General features: G+C 30.9%; 1 protein-coding gene across 1 annotated transcript; it reads right to left on the reverse strand.

The window, feature by feature from the left end:
* Positions 1-1072: 1072 nt before the first annotated feature.
* Positions 1073-19138, reverse strand: ZSWIM2 (zinc finger SWIM-type containing 2). The gene is made up of 9 exons (XM_039839926.1): positions 18974-19138; positions 17733-17809; positions 16140-16180; positions 10332-10542; positions 9020-9271; positions 5612-5696; positions 5086-5198; positions 2962-3115; positions 1073-2045 (listed from the first exon to the last, which is right to left on the reverse strand). The coding sequence occupies exons 1-9, from the start codon at positions 19136-19138 to the stop codon at positions 1236-1238; spliced, it is 1908 nt and encodes a 635-aa protein (XP_039695860.1). The 3' UTR covers positions 1073-1235.
* Between the last annotated feature and the right edge of the window lie 2328 nt (positions 19139-21466).

Consider the following 21466-nt stretch of genomic DNA (forward strand, 5'->3'; position numbering starts at 1 on the left):
ATTATTTTTCTTTTACAGCTCTTTCATGTTTTGCTTTTCAAAGCATTTTCTATACTTATTTTTTGAAGAATTCTTTTAAAAAGGAGAGCACAGTGTCTATTAGAAGATAAGTAACAATTGATTAATTGGAAAATTAATTTGCAGTTTTCTTCACTCCACCTTGCCTCCCCCAAAAAAGGCTGATACAATCTTGAATTGCTGACAAATATATTGGACCCTCCATTTATATATCGGAAACAAGCCAAACTTTCTATTCATTTTTAAAATGCAGCTCATGTTCTAATTAACTCTCAATTACTGTTTCAGAACTACATTTTAGTAATTACTTTCTTTTGTGATTAACCTCAATTTAATTAATCATTTCTTTAAATTCAAATGTTATTTTCAAAGAACTTTCTCTGCTTGATGTCTTCATGATTTGTTTCATAGAACAAATTATGTATTCTATTACAACCATGGCAAAAAAAAAATCGTGAGGTTTTTTCCTTTGTTATAGATAACAAAACCAATAAAGTCATCAATGTTTTTTTAAAAGATTAAAAAGCTACTGAGCCATAGAATTTAAAAATAAACAGAATCTAAGCATTATATTTTTCAAATGAACATTTTAGAAATAGAACTGATTTAAAAAACAGATCCATTTACTACTGATTGTATCAAGAAATTGGGTAGCACTTATACTCTTCTTAAAAATAAAACAGTACAACCGTTATAAACTTGGCATAGCTTATAGTATTAAAGATATATTTTATTTTCATTTTATGTATAAAAAACTACTTTAACGAAATAAGAAAATCACCTGGATTTTCTTGTAGGTTTGTGGTGATTACCATTATAAGTTAACGTAAAAAATACACAAGTACTTAGAAAGAATCCCTGCATGTTATCAAGTGGAATGTTTAAAAACAGTGATTCAATGCGAGGAAAATCTGTTTCCTTAATTAATAATTACTTTAATCAGAATGAAATCAGATATAAAAGTTCTAAAAATTATTCATAATTCATAACATCCTGAACATACTCATCAAGACATATAATGCTTTCAGTTTTCTAAGGAGTCAGGGTAATTTCCTTTAAGTGTAGTTAGTTATTCATAGACAAGTAGGCAAAATGAACAGAGAATTTGATACACATTTGTCAAGAGTATATAGTGTTTTTTTATGTTCTACAAATAAAACATTTTATGTTCAATATCCAAATATTAAAAAATGCCAATATTAGTCAAAAATATATTTTCATAACTGAACTCCTTTCAATATTAAAGATAGCTCAGTTTTTGTATTTAAAGGGTGAGATATAGGCCTTCTTGATAGATGACTATATTTTTGCCTAATTTTTCCCATACAATTATTATACCTTTTAGACAAACTAAGTTTAGTTGTACCCCAATTCACAATAAGATTTAAGTCTTCTGGAAGTAAAGTATTTGATCTACTGTTTTCCTCTCTTATTTTAGTACCAAGAATCTTCTTTTGATTGTGGTTAATAGGTTTACAGCCTTTGGTCATCTTCTGGCTTTGATCAGTGTGGTAATTTTCATTGATACATGGGCTTTCCATCCCAGTGGGACATATAATATTCTTGTGAGCAATAGAAGGAAGAAATGTTTGAGATGATATTTTTCCAAAGGATCCAGTGGGTAAATCTTGAAGATACCTGGGGAAATGTTGGCTAATTTTATATTCATAGATTAGTTTTCTTGAATTTGAATCATCTAATTTGATAGAGTATAGATCATCTGTTGTTTTATTTTGATAAGTATCTGTTGAACTTTGTGGTGTATTCAACTTATCAGAATTATGATGAGGTATGCTGGGTAACATTCCAGGTCTATTTTGTTTTAAGATTAATCCAGTACCAGGAATAAAAAGTCCTGGTTCTTCCTGTTTTGACAGATGAATGATGTCTGTGTTTGAAATAGAGTCATGTATATGTCCATTCGCTGCTGTATCTTTCCAGATTAATGGGTTATATATAACTTGTCCATCAACAGGGCATGAATTGCACTTGTGGAATAACCAACTGTCAATACATTTCCTATGAAACTTAAAAAAAAAAAAAGGTTATAAATTAATCAGAGATAAGATTATCTTGTATATAATGTATATTATCTACACAAAATTTTTCCAGTTTCATTATTACTATTAAAGCTAGCAAAAATGGAAGGTAATTATAATTTACCAAGTTTTATGAAAATATTTTGAAATATTTCTTAAAAATATAATTGATTATGGACTAATGTCCACTTTCAACATTAAAATGGAAAATCTTCTATGGATATCATTTTTGTAATTTCATTAAAAACTAATTGCTTATTCAAAGTATTAATTTTATTATTGCTAATGAATAAAATTAAATAATAAAAAAGTCATAACCAACTAGAACTGAAAATTGATCCGATGATGGTAGCATATAAAATAATAAATTACATTCTTCGGAAGAAAAACTATTAAACATTTTAATTTTAAGTAAGGGAGACTCTAAAACTATACATGTTTTTTATTGAGATAACTTGATTTCATTAAAAACCCTGTTACCAACTACACAGTGATCAAGTAATATTAGACTTTGATTTCAGTGAGTTCATTTGAAATAATAATTGACTATGTCAAATTAAGCATATGTCTCATCCAAAGAATCACAAAAATACATTAAAAAGTTAGTATTCTTAAGCTTTTTCTTTTTACAGATAACTAGATAAAGTCATCTAACTTAAAGGGCCATTTTATCTTTCCTAGATTGTATATACAGAAATGAGTTCTAAACAATTAGGAATCCACATTTAGGGAGCAAAGCTGCCTTTTCAATAGTTTCTGCTGCAGCTCCTCTGCATATACTGTTCAATTTGAACATTTCTGTACATAACAAAACTAAAAAGTGAAAGAAGAGATTTAAATTGTCATGTCATTTGTGAAAACTGGCCCTACAGAGAAAGTCAAACTAAAATAATATGACTTCTACCTTGTGAGAACATGGTAGCAATCTTGTGTATTGACCAAGACAAAATTCCTTCAAACAAAGGCGACACTGGTAGCCTGGAGCAAGCAGCTTACTATTCTTTGTGATCAGTAAGAGAGGCAGTGACTTTACCACGGGTTTTGGTGTGTGAACCTGGCTGAATGAGAGTAAGCAGAGACATGAATGTTCATATGAGATTACAGATCAGGAAGTAATCAATAGTGTAGGTAAAAACCTTGATATAAATAATGCAAAGGAACCCACTTTTTTCTTGAACTGAAGATAATAAATCTCATATATTATATTGTTTAAAAACTACTATGTTGATTCTGAACATTGATTTCATTAAAAAACAAATTTAGTCATTTAAAATAAAAATACTAACCTGAAATTTTTTTGATTTTCATTTTTTAATGTCAATGAAACCAGAACAAAATTTTGATATACTCAAGTTATTTCAGTGTGAGCTAACACTTAGGCTTGTTTTAGAAAAATATAACACAATTTACTCTGCCATCTTGTAGGAAGTAAGGTTCACAGTAAGCTACATTAAATATTTCAGGCTACTATGATAAATTGGTAGATCATTATACATGAAAAAACTCATATTCCCTTGCAGTATATACTTATGATGTCAGTATTGTTCGACCATGTTAATATAACTCTAAAAGCACCAATCGCCATAATTAAGATCATACAATGTAAATTAACTGCTATTTGATATCATTAGCAACTGATAAGACAGAAAAAAAAACATTTAAAAACAAAAGCTTGCCTGAAAGATTAGATGCATTCCTATTGTTCAAAAGTCATTCAGAAAAAGTTCATATATATTTTTCAGAAAAGCTCATTCTTCTCTTTATTCCACAGATATACTTCCATCATGCTATAGAAACTGCTTTTACCAAGGTCATCTAATTGTCCACTAAAAAAAAAACCCTGAGTATTTTTATTCTTTTAGGTTAACCACGTTTTTAAAATCTTGAAATTCCTTTTATTTGTTATACTTTCTCTGCCTAGAATGTCCTTCTACCCCTAATGTTCTCTTGCCTCCCAGCCAAATCTCCTAAACCCTTAGTTATACAATTTATCATTCTAATAGGTTGAAGTGTGATACCTAGCCAAGGCTAAGGCAAAAGGAGGTGAAGAGTCTTTGTATAGGCTCATTTTATACCTATAAGGCATAAAATTCTCCACAACAGCTCCACAGGGCATAGGCTAAATATCCACTGGGTTGGACAGAAACACACACACACACACACACACACACACACACACACGTATATGTATATATGTGTGTGTGCACGCGTGCACGTGTGTGTGTGTGTATATACGTATGAACGAGCACAATTTTTGTTTGGTTAATTCACTAAAAATATTTTTAAAAAATTATTTCAATTTTAGCCCATCCTTTAAAAATGATATTTTGTATATATTTTATAACATGCCTAATATGTTAATAATAAACAGCAACTTTAATTTTCTTTAATTTACAAGGAGTATGGCAAAAGGTCTGGAGGCCTGCCCACTAGTAAACAGTCCAATCTGTGTTCTGAAATGCAATCAATCCACTCAGCACTTTTCTTCCTTAGTGTGGAGGAGAGGGGGAATGCGGCAAGAGCCACTTCCTTCTTCCTTCTCAATTACTTCAAAGCAAATCTCAAATCACCCTGTATTTTTTAAATATAACTTATGCCGGTTTTAGTTTTACATTTATTTAGATGATCATTTACTTACTGAGTAAATTACTATAACCCTATTACCTAGTAGAATTGATAATAATTATAGATAACATTATTTGAATATTTACTGTGTGTATTTATTCATTTCATACTCACAAAATCCCTGTGAGGCTGGTGTTATAATTATTCCTATTTTAAATATGGATAAAATGAGGCAGAGAGAAGTGAACTTGCCCCAAAGTCATACAGCCAGCTCGTATTAGGACTGGATTTAGGCAGTCTGACTCAAGAGCCTTGCTCTTCACTTGCATAATATAATGTCACCTAGTATATAATAAGTCTTCAATATATATTTATTGAATAAAGGAATGAATAAAACTTATCTAACTGAAAAATTACGTTTCCCAAGTCATACAAGAAATGTAAATTTTACTGAGAATCTCACCCTTGCTTTTCTTGAAAATGTGGCATCTTTTCTTCTATCTCATTTTGAATATCTATGCATTTTACAGTTTCATCTGGTCTTTTTTCTAGTGATTTCCATCTTTGATTTCTCTTCTGTAATAGGTAAAAAGTAAATGTTACTTTGCAAATTATGGAAATTTTTATTTTGTGGATTAAAATTAATAGGCTATATATCAATAACATAATACTGTAGCAAGTCAATTTGTAATGTCTTTTTTAAAAATGAATTTTAAAGTTTGATGGCTGTCCTTATAATTTATGTAAAATGTTATCAGATGTTTGTTATTGTGTTGGATTTTATAAATTACCAATGTAAGAATGGATTGCCTTGTACGTCCCTGTGAAAAAGGGACGTTCTTCAAAAACTATGGTCTTTGGTTGTTATTAAAACTCAGTTAACTCTATTCCAGAATGTTATCTATTCTTATTATTCTCAGATTTATTTTACTTAAATTTACAATAGGACAAATACAAACACTATACAAAATTCAAGATGAATACTGTACCTCACGAAAAGTAAATGGGTGACAATGATGGCAGCAGGTATCAAAACATTCCTGGCATAAGTGAAATTCTATACATTGGGTGCACCTAAAAATGCAAAACATCAAAACATACAAGAAAAAAATCAAATTATTTTAATGTGTTTTGATGAAAATTTCTGGCCAAACTTCCCTGGGAACTATGCAGATATGACAAGGCCCATGTTAACTGTCATCCCGTATTAGTTTCCTCTATTGTCAAAAGGTACATCAAATTTAACATCTTAAACAATACTATTTATTATTTAATTGTTTTGTAAGACAGAAGTCTGACATGGGTCTCAATGGGCTAAAATGAAGAGGTTTGCAATGCTGCATTTCTTTTTGAATGGTCTTGAGAAGACCTCTTTCCTTGCCCTTTCCATTTTGTCCTCTCCTTCCTTAGCTTAGCTTGAGACCCTTTCCTCCGTTCTAAAAGCAAGCAATGCTGCATCTCTCTGTGCCTTTCTTACATGGTCACATTTCCCTCTGATTCTCTTTGTTTCCCTCTTCCACTTTTAAGAACCCTTGGGATTATACTGGGCCCAGATACAGTGATTCCAGGAATGAGGATGTGGACATATTTGTGAGGGTGTTATTTTGCCTACCACACATCCCTTCCATGATGTCTTCCTGGAATACCTTAGCTTTTATTTATCTTTTTCTAAATTCCTATAGAATATACAGCCTATATTAGATAGTCTATCATTTGATTATCCAGTATTTTCAAATTGTTTCATAAATGTTAGAGTTATACTTAGAAAAATACATCTTGAATACGGGAAGTGTATTTTATTCCCACTCTTTACTCACAAAATTGGAAAAGGTATATATATATCTATCTATCAATAAAATATCAATAAAATATAAATATATATCAATAAAAACTATCGACAAATTTAAAACAAACTTCATTTTTCATAAAAGCTTAATCTCAAACAATATCATTTATAAAAAATTTGCCACAAGCAAAAAATTTTAATTTTCTTGCAGCAATGCTCACCAATAAAATAATGTTCTGAGCAAATAAACTTATTTTATTAGTCAAGTTATCTAAGATTTAGAAGACTATTTCCATGATAAATCTGGGAAAATATGTCCTTCAGACATCTTAGAAGCAGCAAGTGCTAATTTATTCATTATTACTTTTTATACACACAGAGAAGATTCTTAATAATTAACATCAATCGATCGGAGCAGTGATGCAGTTAATTTGGTGCATCAAATTATGCTGGGCTAGCAAAAGTTAAGCATTTTTATATTTTAACATATCAATGTTATTTTTAGAGTTAACTTAAAAGATATGTAGCTATATTGTGAAACTCTAAGGAACTGAAAGCTTTCTAAGTTTATCTTGTTTTCTACTCAATCTATTCCAAAAACTACTGAAAATAGTTTTTTAAACTAATGACTGAAATGTTAGTATTTGAGAGAATGGAAGGTGGTAAAGTCACAAATGTTAGAAATTCATTTTTTAATTTATAAAAAAGGATGGATATAGACATGAGTAATTGTGAGCCAAACTCATAGAGAAGTTGTTCTTAAAGGAGAGTGCAGGGACCAGAACAGTGGGGAATGCCTATATTGAGGGGTAGAAGCAGCAGCATCCATGAGAACTGAAAGAGCAGTCAGAAAGCTCAGCATGACAGAGGAGTATATTGTCATCAACAAAATATTTAAAAGCAAGAATTGAGATAATCTACCAAAGCCACACATTAACCATGTGAGGAACCCATGAGTATAAGGACCGAGAATTTTACACTGTGGCTTTCATATACCTTTGTCTTCCATGGCTGTTCTTCCCAACCCCCCTTTTCATGTGTTACCTTAGCCCCTTGTTGTTCTTACCCAAACCTCTTGAAAAATTTAAATTGCCCAAACAATGGCTGCTAATGCCACATATCAAGATTTTCATTTTTTTAGAACCCTCTTTAACCAACATTCCTAAAACTAACTGAATACCTCCTGCTAAACCTCTGTAAAAATTCTGCCTTTCTTGATTAATAAGTACAAATTGGTAGTTACAAAATAGTCATGGGGACGTAAAGTAAAGCATAGGGAATATAGTCAATAATATGATAATTACTATGTATGGTGCCAGGTGAGTACTAATCAGGGGAATCACTTCATAAATTACATAAATTTCTAATCATTATGCTCTACACCCAAAATTAATATAAAATATTAAATGTCAATTGTAAATGAAAAACTTAAAAAAGGGAGAAAATGTGAAGAGGAATAAGAAGTTCAGATTTCTAGGTATAAAACAAATCAATGTAATGTACAGCATAGGGAATACAGTTAATAATAATGTGATAGCGTTGTACAGTGTCAGATGATTGCTGGACATATCATGGCGATCACTTTAGGTATATAAATGTTGAATAACTATGGTATGTACCTGAAACTAATACAATATTGTATGTTAGCTATATTTTAGTACAAATCTTAAAAAAAATTCTGTCCTTCTTCCACAAATGAAAATGCTCCTTTGTAGCCTTCTCAGGCTAGCTGTGTTCCAATAAGGACTTTTGCTAATGGTGATATAGTTGATTTTCTTCTATGTGTTACATAGAATAAAGAAAGAACTAAAAGAATTCAAAGGAGAAAGATATCATTCACTGTTGGGGTGATAAAAATAGTTTTATGGTTTGATAAGAGGGTTTTAAAAAATAATTGAACTCAGTGTAATTCTGGGAAGACTGAAATGTAAACTTATGCATTTTAGAAAAAAAATTAAGATTAAACAAAATATTTTCTTAACATATAGTCAATCTAAAATTTTAATTAAGAAAGCATAATTTCCTGAGCAGAGCTATTAATTGATGTTTTATGTTTGAAGATTAGTCACAAAAGTAGTGGACATTATTTTCTCTAATAAAATTCTTGTTGAGGTATAAGATAAAAAAGAAAACAAAACATGCACTTGCTGCAATTTGGGGAACTCAAACATTCAGTCAATCTAGTCCATATCCCTTTAGCTCAATCCTGGGTTTTTGGCAATGATTTCATTGATGGTTCAAAGAAAATTAGAGAGTGAGAAGTCCATCTAGCAGGGCTCTGAGCTTGGAAACTCATCTAGGACAAATCAACAAAGCCTATGTCCAGAGCTTCCAGGACAGGATGCTACTTCAGGCACAATCTAGACTGGAGTGCAAAGCCAATTCCTTTGTGTAAGTGAAGAAAATAAAACATTTGCAGTTCTGAGGTACTAGGCTGACATAGATCACCAGTCTGTAAATTCTAAATAAGCAGCCAACAACTAAGGCAAATACACTATATAAAGGAGGAAAGAAAGAACACAGTCTAGATGACTGGTACCATAATGCTCCAAGTTTCCTAACTTAAAAAAAAGTTAGAATACATATTCACAATTTTCCTGATAATACTTACTTGTAACACTTCCCCTCAATTGGAAATTGTTTACAGTTATTGCAGGGAATTCCAAGGTGTTTGTCCAGTCTCTCTTTCTCAGCTAAAGTCACAAGTTTGCTAGAGTTCTTGAATTCCTCTAAAATAAGTTTTAATGGTGCAAATTCTTTCCTACACAGAGGACATTTCAACATGGAAGTATTTGATATTGTATCCTGATAATTAGCTAAGATCTTCATGCATTTTATATGAATACTATTGCCACAGCCAAATCTGTTAGAAAGAAAATACAAGGTTACCATTTGAACATGCAGTTATATATACCTACATAAATAAAATTTTCTCTGCTACCATATTTATTTCCCATAAAAATAGATTCTGATTTTCTAGATATAGCTTGATTACATACATAAGTACATACCTTATCTTATCTTATTCATCTAATCTAGCATCTTTAATTTAGTACATCAGAATTCCAAACAAATTTCTCCGTGCCAATGAAATGGTGGTAAAGATTTTGCATCATTAAAGTATTTTTCATTTGTAGAGTGAGAATGCATATAGTCTTAATAAAAAGGAAAATTATAACAATAATTATTACTTTTTAAATTAAAAGCATCACTGAGAGCAGGGATGTAGCCTTATTTTTCTAGAAATCATACAATATGTGGTAGTACTCAACAAATGCCTGCTGAGAAAAATAATGTTTTGGGGAATAGTTAATAATTTTAAAATACTCAATAAAAACAGTGTTATGAAAAACTAAAATGCAGATTTTAGAAAAATTTGAGAAATAATCAGGAGAAAAAAAGAATGAAAAAGTTCAATAGCTAATGGTTTTCCATATTTTCCAAGTTCAACTTTATAGTGCCTTGAAAAATAGTTGAGTGACACTCTCAATAAACATTTGTGTTAAATTTTGAGTTATTTAGATTTAAAAATAGAAACAAAGAATTTTTATCATTTTAAAGTAAAATAATGTTTACTTTCAGAGAACTTTTTGTAGCTACTCTAAATCGTGGCATTTATTCATGTTAAAACAAAAATATGAAAATTATTCTATTTTAATAACAAAATGAAAAGGGGAATAAAGTGGAGTTATGTTTTAATTCTCATTCTTTAAAATGTAGCCTAGATATATTCAGAATAAGAACAGGACCTCTCACAACATATATGTTAGGAAATAAAAAAAGACCAGTTTAAATATAATTGTTTAAATAGATATTGTTTCTCCACCAACATGTCTCAACATAATCAGTTACAAACATATTAAATTAGAATTTTTTTCTAAGTTTCTAGATACCCTCTTCCCCGCCCCCCCCCCCAAAATCACCTGCAAAAGGTGACAGGAAGCTTTTTCTCTAAAAGTGCTTCTTGACAAATAGGGCAGATATCATCTGAATCAATTTCCTTCTGTTTAATGTACCCGTCTTCTTCAATATGTACATTGTCATCATCTGTTCCTTTTTGAGGAGTTTGAACTTGATATATTCCCCGAAGCAAGTCACTGATTTCTCCTTCCATGAGACCTAACTGCAAAGCAGCTAGTGAAAAATCCCAAAGTATTAAAATTCAGTGGCAAAATTAGAGAAACAAAAATGTAACAACTTGTGCTAAAAGATAGCACATTATTTCAAATGTCAGAAAGACAGTTTTGGCTGAATTATTACACTGACCTTAACTACTTTTTTTGTACCACTTTCAGAGAAAAATAGTCAGAAAAGAATCATTTATAAAAAGAATGGAAGTTATCTCTTTTTTCTTACTAAAAAGAATCAGTGCAACTAGTGCATTATGAGTTCTGGATTAATTTTATGATAGTGTTTATCCTTGGATTAGTGTTATAATAATGTGTCATATTTTGATCTGTTCACTTATAAGGCCAGCAGGATCAACATTCAGGAATATTAAAAAGGGGCATGAATACATAAAGATGAAGCAGGGATATTTGAGAAATGTAATTAACATTTGTTAAATGAATAAATAATAAGAAAGCAAGACTCAATTACTTGTGCCTGTTTTCCTGTCTGTTTCATGTTTCTATAAGAGTGTCTTGGTAGCCACATTGCTCACAGATTTGGTAAACATTTCTCAGGACAATTTGTTAGGAACTATATTGCCTGTACCCTTGGGATGTGCAGTCTTTGAATTCTGAATTTTCTCCATCCTGCTGTCTTTATAAGAAATTGTATTCTAAGTGCATATAGTTTTGACCAGGGCATCCTAGATTCCTTTATTCCCTGGCCCACCCCTATGCTTCTTTCTCTTTCCTTCTACTTAAACATGCAATAATATAAATACCAGATGTTATTTGTTCCCTTGAGTTCTGATATTCATTTTATATGTTCACTAATACATATAGATTAAACAATTATTTGCAAGAAATGAAAAGCTCAATTTCCTGGAAATTCAATTAAACACTAAAAATACTGAAAACGTCAGTTATGTTTCAATATAGGAATTTGTTCTTTGTCTGAGGTGGAGTGGCGAGTGAATGTAGGAGGGTATATTTTAATTAACCATTACTTTGGAGGATGAGGGCTATTTGACAAAGAGACATAGTAACATCTACTCCCTAAAAAAAAAAAAATGGGGAGGAAAATGAAGAACAAAAGATTGTGCTTTTGAGAACAAAGATTCTTGAAGGTGGAGTAAATACAGAAACATAAAAGTTCGTAATAGAAGCTGGCCATAAACTATTCTATATAGTATAACATGAATTAGATAATAAAAGGGAGAAGTAAACTCTTCTGAAATTAATTTGGAAAAATTAATGCGTGAGACTATGAAAGAATATTCTTTTATAGAGAAGAGCAAGGCAGCTCGTCTGATCAGATATCATGGTGTATTATAAAAAAATTAAATAACAGAACTCACTAAATAATAGCCATTATGAAATAAGAATGAAAAAAACCACTATTCAATAGTTGTTATTGAAAGAACTGGTAGCAATAAGGAGAAATTTTAATTACTTTAAACCAAATACCAATCTCCACCTTATACCAATGCAACTACACATGGATTCCACAATGAAGGATAAAAAGAAAATAGAAAAAACAATAGAAAAAAACCTCCCAAAGACTATTAATACTATAGAAGAAAGACAAGTATTGAAACGATACACATGAAAGGTAAAAATGGTCAGATTTAACAACTCAAAAAGTCTCTAATAAAATTTAATAAATAATAAAATTTAATAAAGCTATATAAAAAGAATTATGACATTAGGAAAACATTTGCAAAGAGAGGAAATCCCTATATTTAGGAAGAGTTTGTAGTTTTACCCCAATATATAAATAACCAAAGTTCACACAATTTACACACGAAGTACAAATAGTAAAAAAGGCAATGGAAGACATTCAATTTCATTAATATCAAAGAAAAGTGAGTTAAAATAAGAATGAGGTACAGACATAGAATAAAATCTAATAAATAAGCAATAATAAATAAATAGAATATGTTTTGTTTGGTTATGTTATTTCTTTTTGTATTTAAAAATGTTATTTCAAGGCACTCTAGATCTTTTAATGGTATGTTAGATGAATGGGAGAATGGAAACCATTTTCTTATTTTAGATATGAATAGATTACTAAAAACTTTGTATCTGGTATTTTTCCTACATTGTGAGACTTGGTCTTATTTTGTAGTATTATAGAAATATTATTACCATTTCAAAATATTTCTATGTATCTTTATTGTTTTTGGAGACTAAAATTATTGTTCATGTCTTTCATTATATACTTAAGTAACATATAGTTAAATGTACCTAAAACATGAATTCAAAAAACAAAAGTAGCCGAAAACTGATATATTGTTGAAATTGTAAATCAGTAAAAGTATTTTAAAGAACAAGTTGGAAATATATATGGGTGGCAGACATAAAAATATTAATACTTAAATTATAAAATAAATAAGTAATGGGGATGTAATTTACAGCATGGTGACTATAGTAAATAATATCATACTATATATTTGAAAGTTGCTAAAAGAGATATTAAAAATTCTAATCATAAGAAAAAAATTGTAACTGTGTCTAGTGATAGATGTTAACTAGACTTATTGCAGTAATTATTTTGTAATATATACAAATATCAAATCATTGTTGTACATCTGACATTAATATAATGCTATATATCAATATTAGTTATTGATGACTTTAATTGCAGAGATTACATAGCATTGAAAATATTTATAAAGTAACTATGATAAAAATGGAACACAAATTCCCACAGACTATTAGGTACACATAAATACAAAATCAAAAAGGAAAATAAAAAATAAAAAGCTTATTATATATTTGTGGTGAGAATTTTAAAATTTTTCCTTTAATATGGTTTTTATTTTATACATAAATATTTAATTTAAAAAAGGAACAGATGGCATTTACTAGACATTTAAAAGGAACTATTAGGTGATAAATCTAGGTTTTGCTGGAATATTGTTGGGTGATGGGAAAGACTATTCAGCATTCAAAAACTGATATAAAATTCCTGTGTAGGTCTTCAAAAATAAAAGAGAGTCCTAGGTTTCTAAGACTCAACACTAGGGTGCAAATAATTTTCCTAGATTCGTTTTAGAAAAGAATTTATAAAAGACATTCAAACACTTCTCTTTTATTACTAGTAACCACCTACTCCAAATTTATGTACATACTTTACATAATCCTAATGAATAATTGTTTATAGCTTTCTTTGAATTACTTTAATTTTCATGCACATTTGTTCTAGCTTTCATTTAAATGATAAATTTCAAAGTCATTAAGACTTCTACTTTCTCCAAATATTTGTTTTCTCAATTTTGACTAATTAAAACTTATTTTAAATATAGAAGACATGGAAAATCTTGTATTTTAGTAGGAAGTATAAATTTAAAAAATTCATATACTGGGTTAATTTTAAACATTTAAAAAATTCCCTACTGTACACTGGTATTTATAAAAAGAATAAGACATAGTTTCTGCCTTCAAGTATAAAGGATAATACAATATAATTGATTCATGTGAAATTGCTATTTTATACATGAAAAAATCCAGATATTAGCAATTCGTATGATTCAATTTATAAAAGGTACCTAGCAAAGCTAATTGACTAATATGCAGTATAGTAAATATTTGTTGAATAATGGAGTAGAGCTGCATTGTGCAATATGGTAGCCATTAAGCCATATGTGACTAGTGAGCACTTGAAATGAGGCTAGTGGGACTAAAAAACTGAATTTTTAATTTTGTTTCATTTAAATTTAAATGGAAAACCAATAATCTATAATTATTGGAAAATTTATAAGTTTGTAACATTTGGGCATTATGAGAATCTAATTTTTAACTAAATATTTTATAAAGTCTAAATGCAGATCAAGTATTTCCAATTAAAATATAATGTCTGAGTTGATATGCTGTCAGTGCAAAATACATACTACATTTTGAAGAGAGTATGAAAAAACACTAAAATATCTCAAAAGATTTAAACTGGATACATGTTGACATGATAATATTTTGATGTATTGTGTTAAATTCAAATATATTATTAAAATTATTTCTTGTTTCTTTTTACTTTTTGTAGTATGGTTACTAGAAAGTTACACATGTAGCTCATGTTATATTTTTCTTGGACAGCCCTAGTATACTTGAGAAAATGATATGGGGAATAGTGTAGAGAACAACTAAGACTTTGGAGAAGACATGAAAATTCACTTCGGGTGGATAAAATGAAGCAATAGATAAAACAAATATCTATGAAATTATACATTGTATATGAAGGGACTAGGAGAGAGGATGAAGTAGAGAGTAAGTGACATTTCAGAAGGAAACTTTTGTCTACAGTGTGAAGGAGGAAGCAACAAAGTGCAGGTGCTGGAAACAAGGGGGCCACAAAGAATAGTACTAAGGGCTGATGAAGGTTGAATAACAGTGAGAATGAGTATGGTGAGATAAGAACACTATTAAGAAGTAGGTAGGACATCAACATTAACAGGATTTGTTTATAAGAGAAGTAATAAATATATGAGAGAAGAAAATGGGAGAGGAAAACTCAAAGAGAATCCCAAGGTATCTAGCTTTGGAGACTAAAGAAGAAGGAAAGTCAATATTTGAGGTAAGGAATACAAAAGGGAACACATAAGGGGGATATTTAGTATTTAAAATTCCTGTAGGACCTCCAAAATTGAGCTTCCCAGAAGGTAGCTGGAAATACTGGTCTGTTGATAAGATGTGGAAATCACTGGTATAGAAATAACAGCTGGAGACATAAAAACTGGGAGACATTTCTGAGAGAATGTATAGAGTGAGAAAAGAGTAAAAAAGAAAAATCCCTGTGAAATACTAATAATAATTTATTATCTAGTATAACTTTTAAATGTCTACTATGAGTTCACTTATAAATAATAGTTGGGGGGAAATGAACTCACCTAAATAGAACCGATACTCTTTGAATTTTAAAAAACTTGAAAATTATCACTTTAATTCTTTATGATTATTATGAACATTTATTAATAAATTTTAAGATGCTGTTGCTGTTCTTCAGGGAACACTTCCATAATGACAGCATCTTTCTTACAAAATGTACAAATCTAAATGACCTGTAATAAATTATTTTTCTCTCTCTTTTATTTTTGAGGACTCTAGAACTTAAAGTTACACAACTGTACTCCCAGCTTTAAACTCAATTGTAGTAGTGACTTAAAAACTACTGTACTCTAAAAAATATACTTTTGCATAAAAATTTCAGCCACAAGCATTTTTGAATGAAATTATGTGTCATGTCAACGTTTATTTCTGGGACCTAAAAAATTACATTTGTTATTTTTCTCATAATAAAAATAATTTAGATGTAGAAAGTACTGTGAATCTTTGCTTAGAAAACGAGAGAACTTTTTTCTACTTCATAACTAGCCATTGTTTCACCTCTTTTTTTTATTAAGTGTCTCTGAATCTGAACATGGTATATAAAGTTACATTTGTTTTTTATTAAATAGGAAGAAACATGTTCTAATTGTCTTAAGTGTAAAAAACTGGGCTACAAATGGTTGTCAAATTGTCTAGAAAAATAACTGTCTACATTTAGAACATGTCTAAATAAAAAATTATTAAACTTGTTAACTTCATATTAGTAAAAAACAAAAAAACAAAACAAAACATATAACTTACATTCATGATTCCTTGGAAGCTTGAATTTTTTCAACAAGATCCTATTATTCACAAGTGAAAAAACAAAACATTTATTTTGACATAACTTCAAAAGATATATTATTTTAATTTTAGAATAGGAATAGCATTATAGAATTTATATTGCTGAATGTGTAGGGATGAACTTAAAACCTTTACCAGTTTTCTGTTAAAATAGTAGTTAAATTTATGTTTTACAATAAGCATATGTGAAAAAAATTATGATAAATGGAAATAACACATTTGCAGTAAAGAGATTTGCAAGAGAGTCCATGAATTTATGACATAAAGTCTTCATAGAGCGAAGTTAGTGAGGGAATTTAGGTATTCATGAACTTTAACTTTTCTATTAGTTTCCCACTCCTAGAAATGGAGTAATTTTCTGAATAGAAATGACTGTTTTCCTATATGTACCACTTTAATGAATGACAGAAAAAATATTTTCAAATATCATCAATTAAAATAGGATACGGCTATTTTTAGAGTGAGACATATATATTACTTTTACTAAATATATTAAGTATACTTTAGTATATTAAATACTTGGATTATATTTCCACATGATTATTGTACAGTAAAATAGAATTACATTACATAAAAATCAGAACATAATGCCCTTACCCTGAGGAAGCTGGCATAAATTAAAAATGGAAAAAAACTATTTTAAGTACAATAATAAAACCAAATTGCGAGTTTTGAGAGGACCATATTTTATATCTTTATATTAACTACAGCAAATAACATGTTAGTAGATGGTCAATAAAAACTGATCGAAACAACAAAAAATTTGGTAAATAAAAGCATTAGCAATAACAGATACAGTTTTTTAACCTGGAAAGAAAAGCATTAGAAATATGAGATACATACTCTTTTCTTAATTTCTTGTTTGATATTTTCCTCTCAAATATCGATTATGAATTTTCTATAATATAATTAATGATTTATTGGTATAAGTGTATAGTAGGTAAACAAAATGAATTGAAATAAACTAAATGCAATTTTTTTTTTCATTTCTGGGATTCCCTTACAAATAGAGTCTGACACCAGAGGAAAAATTTCATATTTGACGAAAGTAATCTTCAGTAAAGTCCTACTTCTATTTTGAAAGCCTCATTGTCATATGTTTATTGAAAAAGAAAACAATAAATTTATATATATATTTAAATTTATATATATTTATAAATTTATATATATATATAAAACTTCCTGATTCACATCATTGATAACTATGAACCTTATAGTTATCAATGATGTGAATCAGGAAGTTTTTTTTCCCCCCTGTGTTATAGTTTGATTTCACATTGTACATAATGAGAATCTAAAACTTGATTTTTTTCTTATTAAAAACATTAACATTCAGAACATGTAGAGGTGATAGTGTTTTCCAACTTAAATCTTAATTTTTGTAATGAAATAAAATACCTAAACGTATATGGATAAGCTATGACCATTTTATCTTAATATTTTTCCAAACCAAATTTCTTTAGTTTTGCAGTATTCAAACCACGAAAAGGCAAAATATGTAATATAACAAGATGTTCCTTTGTGAAGGATCTCCATTACAAAGTCACTTACCAGCATATATGCTTACAAAGTTCCCCTCCTTTCTGAAATGTGGAACAGTTACAAACATGAGGATTTCCTAGAAAAACCTTTAAAAGAAAAATGCATACTTAAAAAATACTCCAGTTAATTTTTAGAGTAAAACTAAATTGATAGGTAATTAGATTAAAAGAGATTTCAAGAGGTAATTTAGTTTAGATGATTCTAAAAGTTTGAATATAATTACTGGGACTTCTTATTTCTTGACACCAGTATGGTTTTTCACTTCCATATCTTTGCCTTAGCTAACAACTTGTATTGTCAATTATGATTGTTTCTAAGTGACCTATATTCAGACAAGTGAAAAGAAATCTAACTTTAAAAGCTTTAAAAAAATCCGTAAATTTTTTACTAAAAGGAAATTTTACCTTGTAATGAAGCTAAAGACCTTTGTAGGGTAGCTCATCTTGGAGTGATATTTGTTTTGTGCACTTGAATTGGTAAGTTTATTCAATGTTATTCAAGAAGACTAATTTTATCCATCAAGTGTAAACTATTTATTAAATACAGTAAGTGTTGTAAGCAACAAAGTAAAAAAGGGATGTCTTAAATAAGCACAGTTAGTAATCTGTATTCAGCATTTAAAATGCATGACACTGAATTAAAAATTTCCAAGTCAATTCAAGGGAGGTAGTGCGATGGCTGGTTTTCGAAGGGTGAAAGTAGAATATGCAAATATGAAATATCTGTGGTCTTTGAGCAAAAGTTTAAAAGAAATTGTTAAGACCTTTCCAAGTCATCACCATTTAAATGATACTTTATAAAAGAGTCTTGTTATAGTGTGACTAAAGAGTAAAGAAAAACCGATTTTATATATTAAGCAAATATATACAGTAAACAGTCTAGAATTTTCATTTCGTTTTAGTTACAATGGTAGTGACTGCTAACAACGGATCCAAGAACGCACGTAACGTAAACCACACATTCATATAAAACGTCTCATTTTTTTCAAGCCCAAAGATAAAGGGCCATCATCTTAGAACAGTTGGATGCAATTTTGAGTCCTAAACTCCAGTAGTGAAACTTTTATAACAAATACTATTTCTGTCTGCAATTTGCACACCCGTAGAGACCGGAACACTTGCAGGTAGGGTGCAGCAGGGAGTAGCCGCAGGGTTTGCGAGGGTGGCTAGACAAAGTGTGTGTGTGTGTGTGTTGGGGGTGGGGGGGACCCGAGGAGCTGCCGGCCCTGCGGGAGCCGAGGCGATAGTTACTCGGAAATCCTTGTTTTCCGGCTCCTCCTCCCTCAGCAGGAAGCCGGTAGGACCTATCTCTCTTAGGAGGTAGATGCTGCTGCTCAGCGCCTGGTCTTGTTGACAGCTGAGGCGGTCGCTCAAGTGTCTTCGCCTTTCAGAGGCCTTAGAGCCTCGGCGAAGCATCCTGTCTGGGTGTGGGCAATGGCGGCCCCTCAACGAGGCCCTCGGAGCCGCCCGCCGGTCTCCATGACAACCGCGTGCACGCCGGTTGCCATCGTGACGGTTATAGAGATCTGCGGTGTCCCGGCGTGCCTTGCGCAGTTAGAGCTGGCGACAAAGGTGCGATCGAGTGTCGGTTTCGCAACTGGCACCAGTCTCCAGTCCTTGTTGAAGCAGAGCCCCTGACTGAGGAGTGTTTCCAATAACCAACTGGCCGATTTAAAAACTGGCGGCCGAAGGCATAGCTGTCAAATCTCTCGCGTTCCTTCAGCTGGTTCTTCGCAGGCAGGGCGGCTGAATTCTGGTGTGTGAGGATAGTCGTACAACCTGGTTTCAGTTTGGGCTCTGGATGCTAAAATTATCCTGTTTCTTAATTTTTTTTTTTTTATCTTAAAGCCAAGAGTGATTGTTGACATTCAACAATATTTTACAAACATTTCCCAATTGCTTGCTATGTGCATATTCTGAGCGAGTCGCTGGGGAGAAGATCAAAGATGTAGAAGACAGGAATCTAACCTGGGAAGCAAGATTCTTAAGTCAGAATATGTGTGTGTGTGTGTGTGTGTGTGTGTGTGTGTGGGGAGTCTTAAAGTGAGGGGAGCATCTCTAAATTGCATGTTTCGGTAAGGATGGATGTTGAGGGGGAGCGTGGAATCCATTGACTCTATGCCTTCCAAATTTACAAATCCCTATTTAAGGAATAAGATTTTCAAGGTATGCAATACTGTCCCAATACTTCGAATTGTGTATGAGCTTTGTTATTACATTCTAGGGTGAGAGCTGTAATACATTATGAGTCAAGTAAAGAAGCTGGATTGGAATCTCTCTAAGAAACTGGAATCAGGAAATAGCCACCTGGTAACATAAAGTTGGAGGCTATTTGTCCTGTATTGTCATGGGTGGAAGCCACAGCTAGATTTTGTCAAGAGCAAGAGAGAAAATGGCCAAAAGGCCATGATATGAAAGAAGATAGATGATGGTGACGACAGCTTTCACATGTGAGATATCCAAATAAACACCATCCAGTCCTAGTCTTAAGGTTTTAATTTACTAAATTTTATTTCTACTCTCCTACTCTGACTAATAACTAACATGTATACTACCATACTCCCAATTTTACAAAGTAAGACCTTATACATTAGGAAAAACCTCATATTGAAACCAGAAGAAATTATACATTGAGTTCACTTAATATTTTTAATTAAAAACTCAAAATTAATGACAATCTACACTTTATAACAAGATGAGTAAGGTTTCAGAGTGAAGGCACTTTATTCACCACCATTCCCTCCCTCCCTCTCTCTTCATATATGTGTATATGTATATGTATATACATATGTGTATATAGAATATATATCTCATATATCTCCATATATAATATAGCTCCATATATATTATATAGAAAGTATATGGAATTCTTTAAGAATTACTTTGAAGAGAGCTTTAAAAAACAAAAGCAAATAATTGGTAAAACTGTTGTATTTTACTTATAATTAGATAATGATACTCCATGTGTAAGTGATAAACATCATTTTCAGAAAGGTCACATGTTTAAGACACAATAGCCGTATGTAAATTGAATATGGTTCATAAATTCCAGTTTGGAGGATGATAAAAGTAGTAATATTCATGCTTTCATGGAAATTAAAAAGAGAAAGCACAGATTGCTAGACAGAACTTCAGTCTAGCTGTAAGACATTTGTTTTTGTATCTGTCAATTAAGTCTTTAAAAACATTATTATAGCCAGGCGACTATCCCACATGTCTGCTTCATCTCTTAAGAGTGTGTAACAGGGGTAATAGTTTGCAAATATTAAATTAGGGAATTAAATTTCTCTCTTAAATTCACAATGTTCCTCTCCAAGTTATATTTTGAAGCATATTGCCCCAGGGAAGAGGAAAGTGGTTAGAGCTAGAATCAAGTCATTGATAAGCTTTGCATTTCATAAATTATCTCTTAGCCCCTTTAGCAATACAATTTAGTTGTGAAAGACAAGAATCAACAAATTACTATAGTTCCAGATTAAGATATAAAACCTGGGCCTAGACTATTGGACCTTGGAATTGTCTGGGAGAATGGCCTGAGGAGATGGGAAGAAGAGCAGCTGAAGTCAGTGAAAGAAGTAAACTGCCAATCTCATTTGAGTGTGTGTGTATTGGAGTGAGGGTGGGAGTTTGTGGAGGGATTGATTGAAACACAGAAATGGATTTGGGAAGACTGAGAACACCTGGGGTGTGTGTGTGTGTGTGTGTGGAGATTGCTTATATTTGGCTTGGTGCCCTGTCTAACGC

The sequence above is a fragment of the Pteropus medius genome, unplaced genomic scaffold, assembly GCF_902729225.1.
Source record: "Pteropus medius unplaced genomic scaffold, Ma_sr-lr_union100, whole genome shotgun sequence".
Taxonomy (NCBI): Eukaryota; Metazoa; Chordata; class Mammalia; order Chiroptera; family Pteropodidae; genus Pteropus; species Pteropus medius.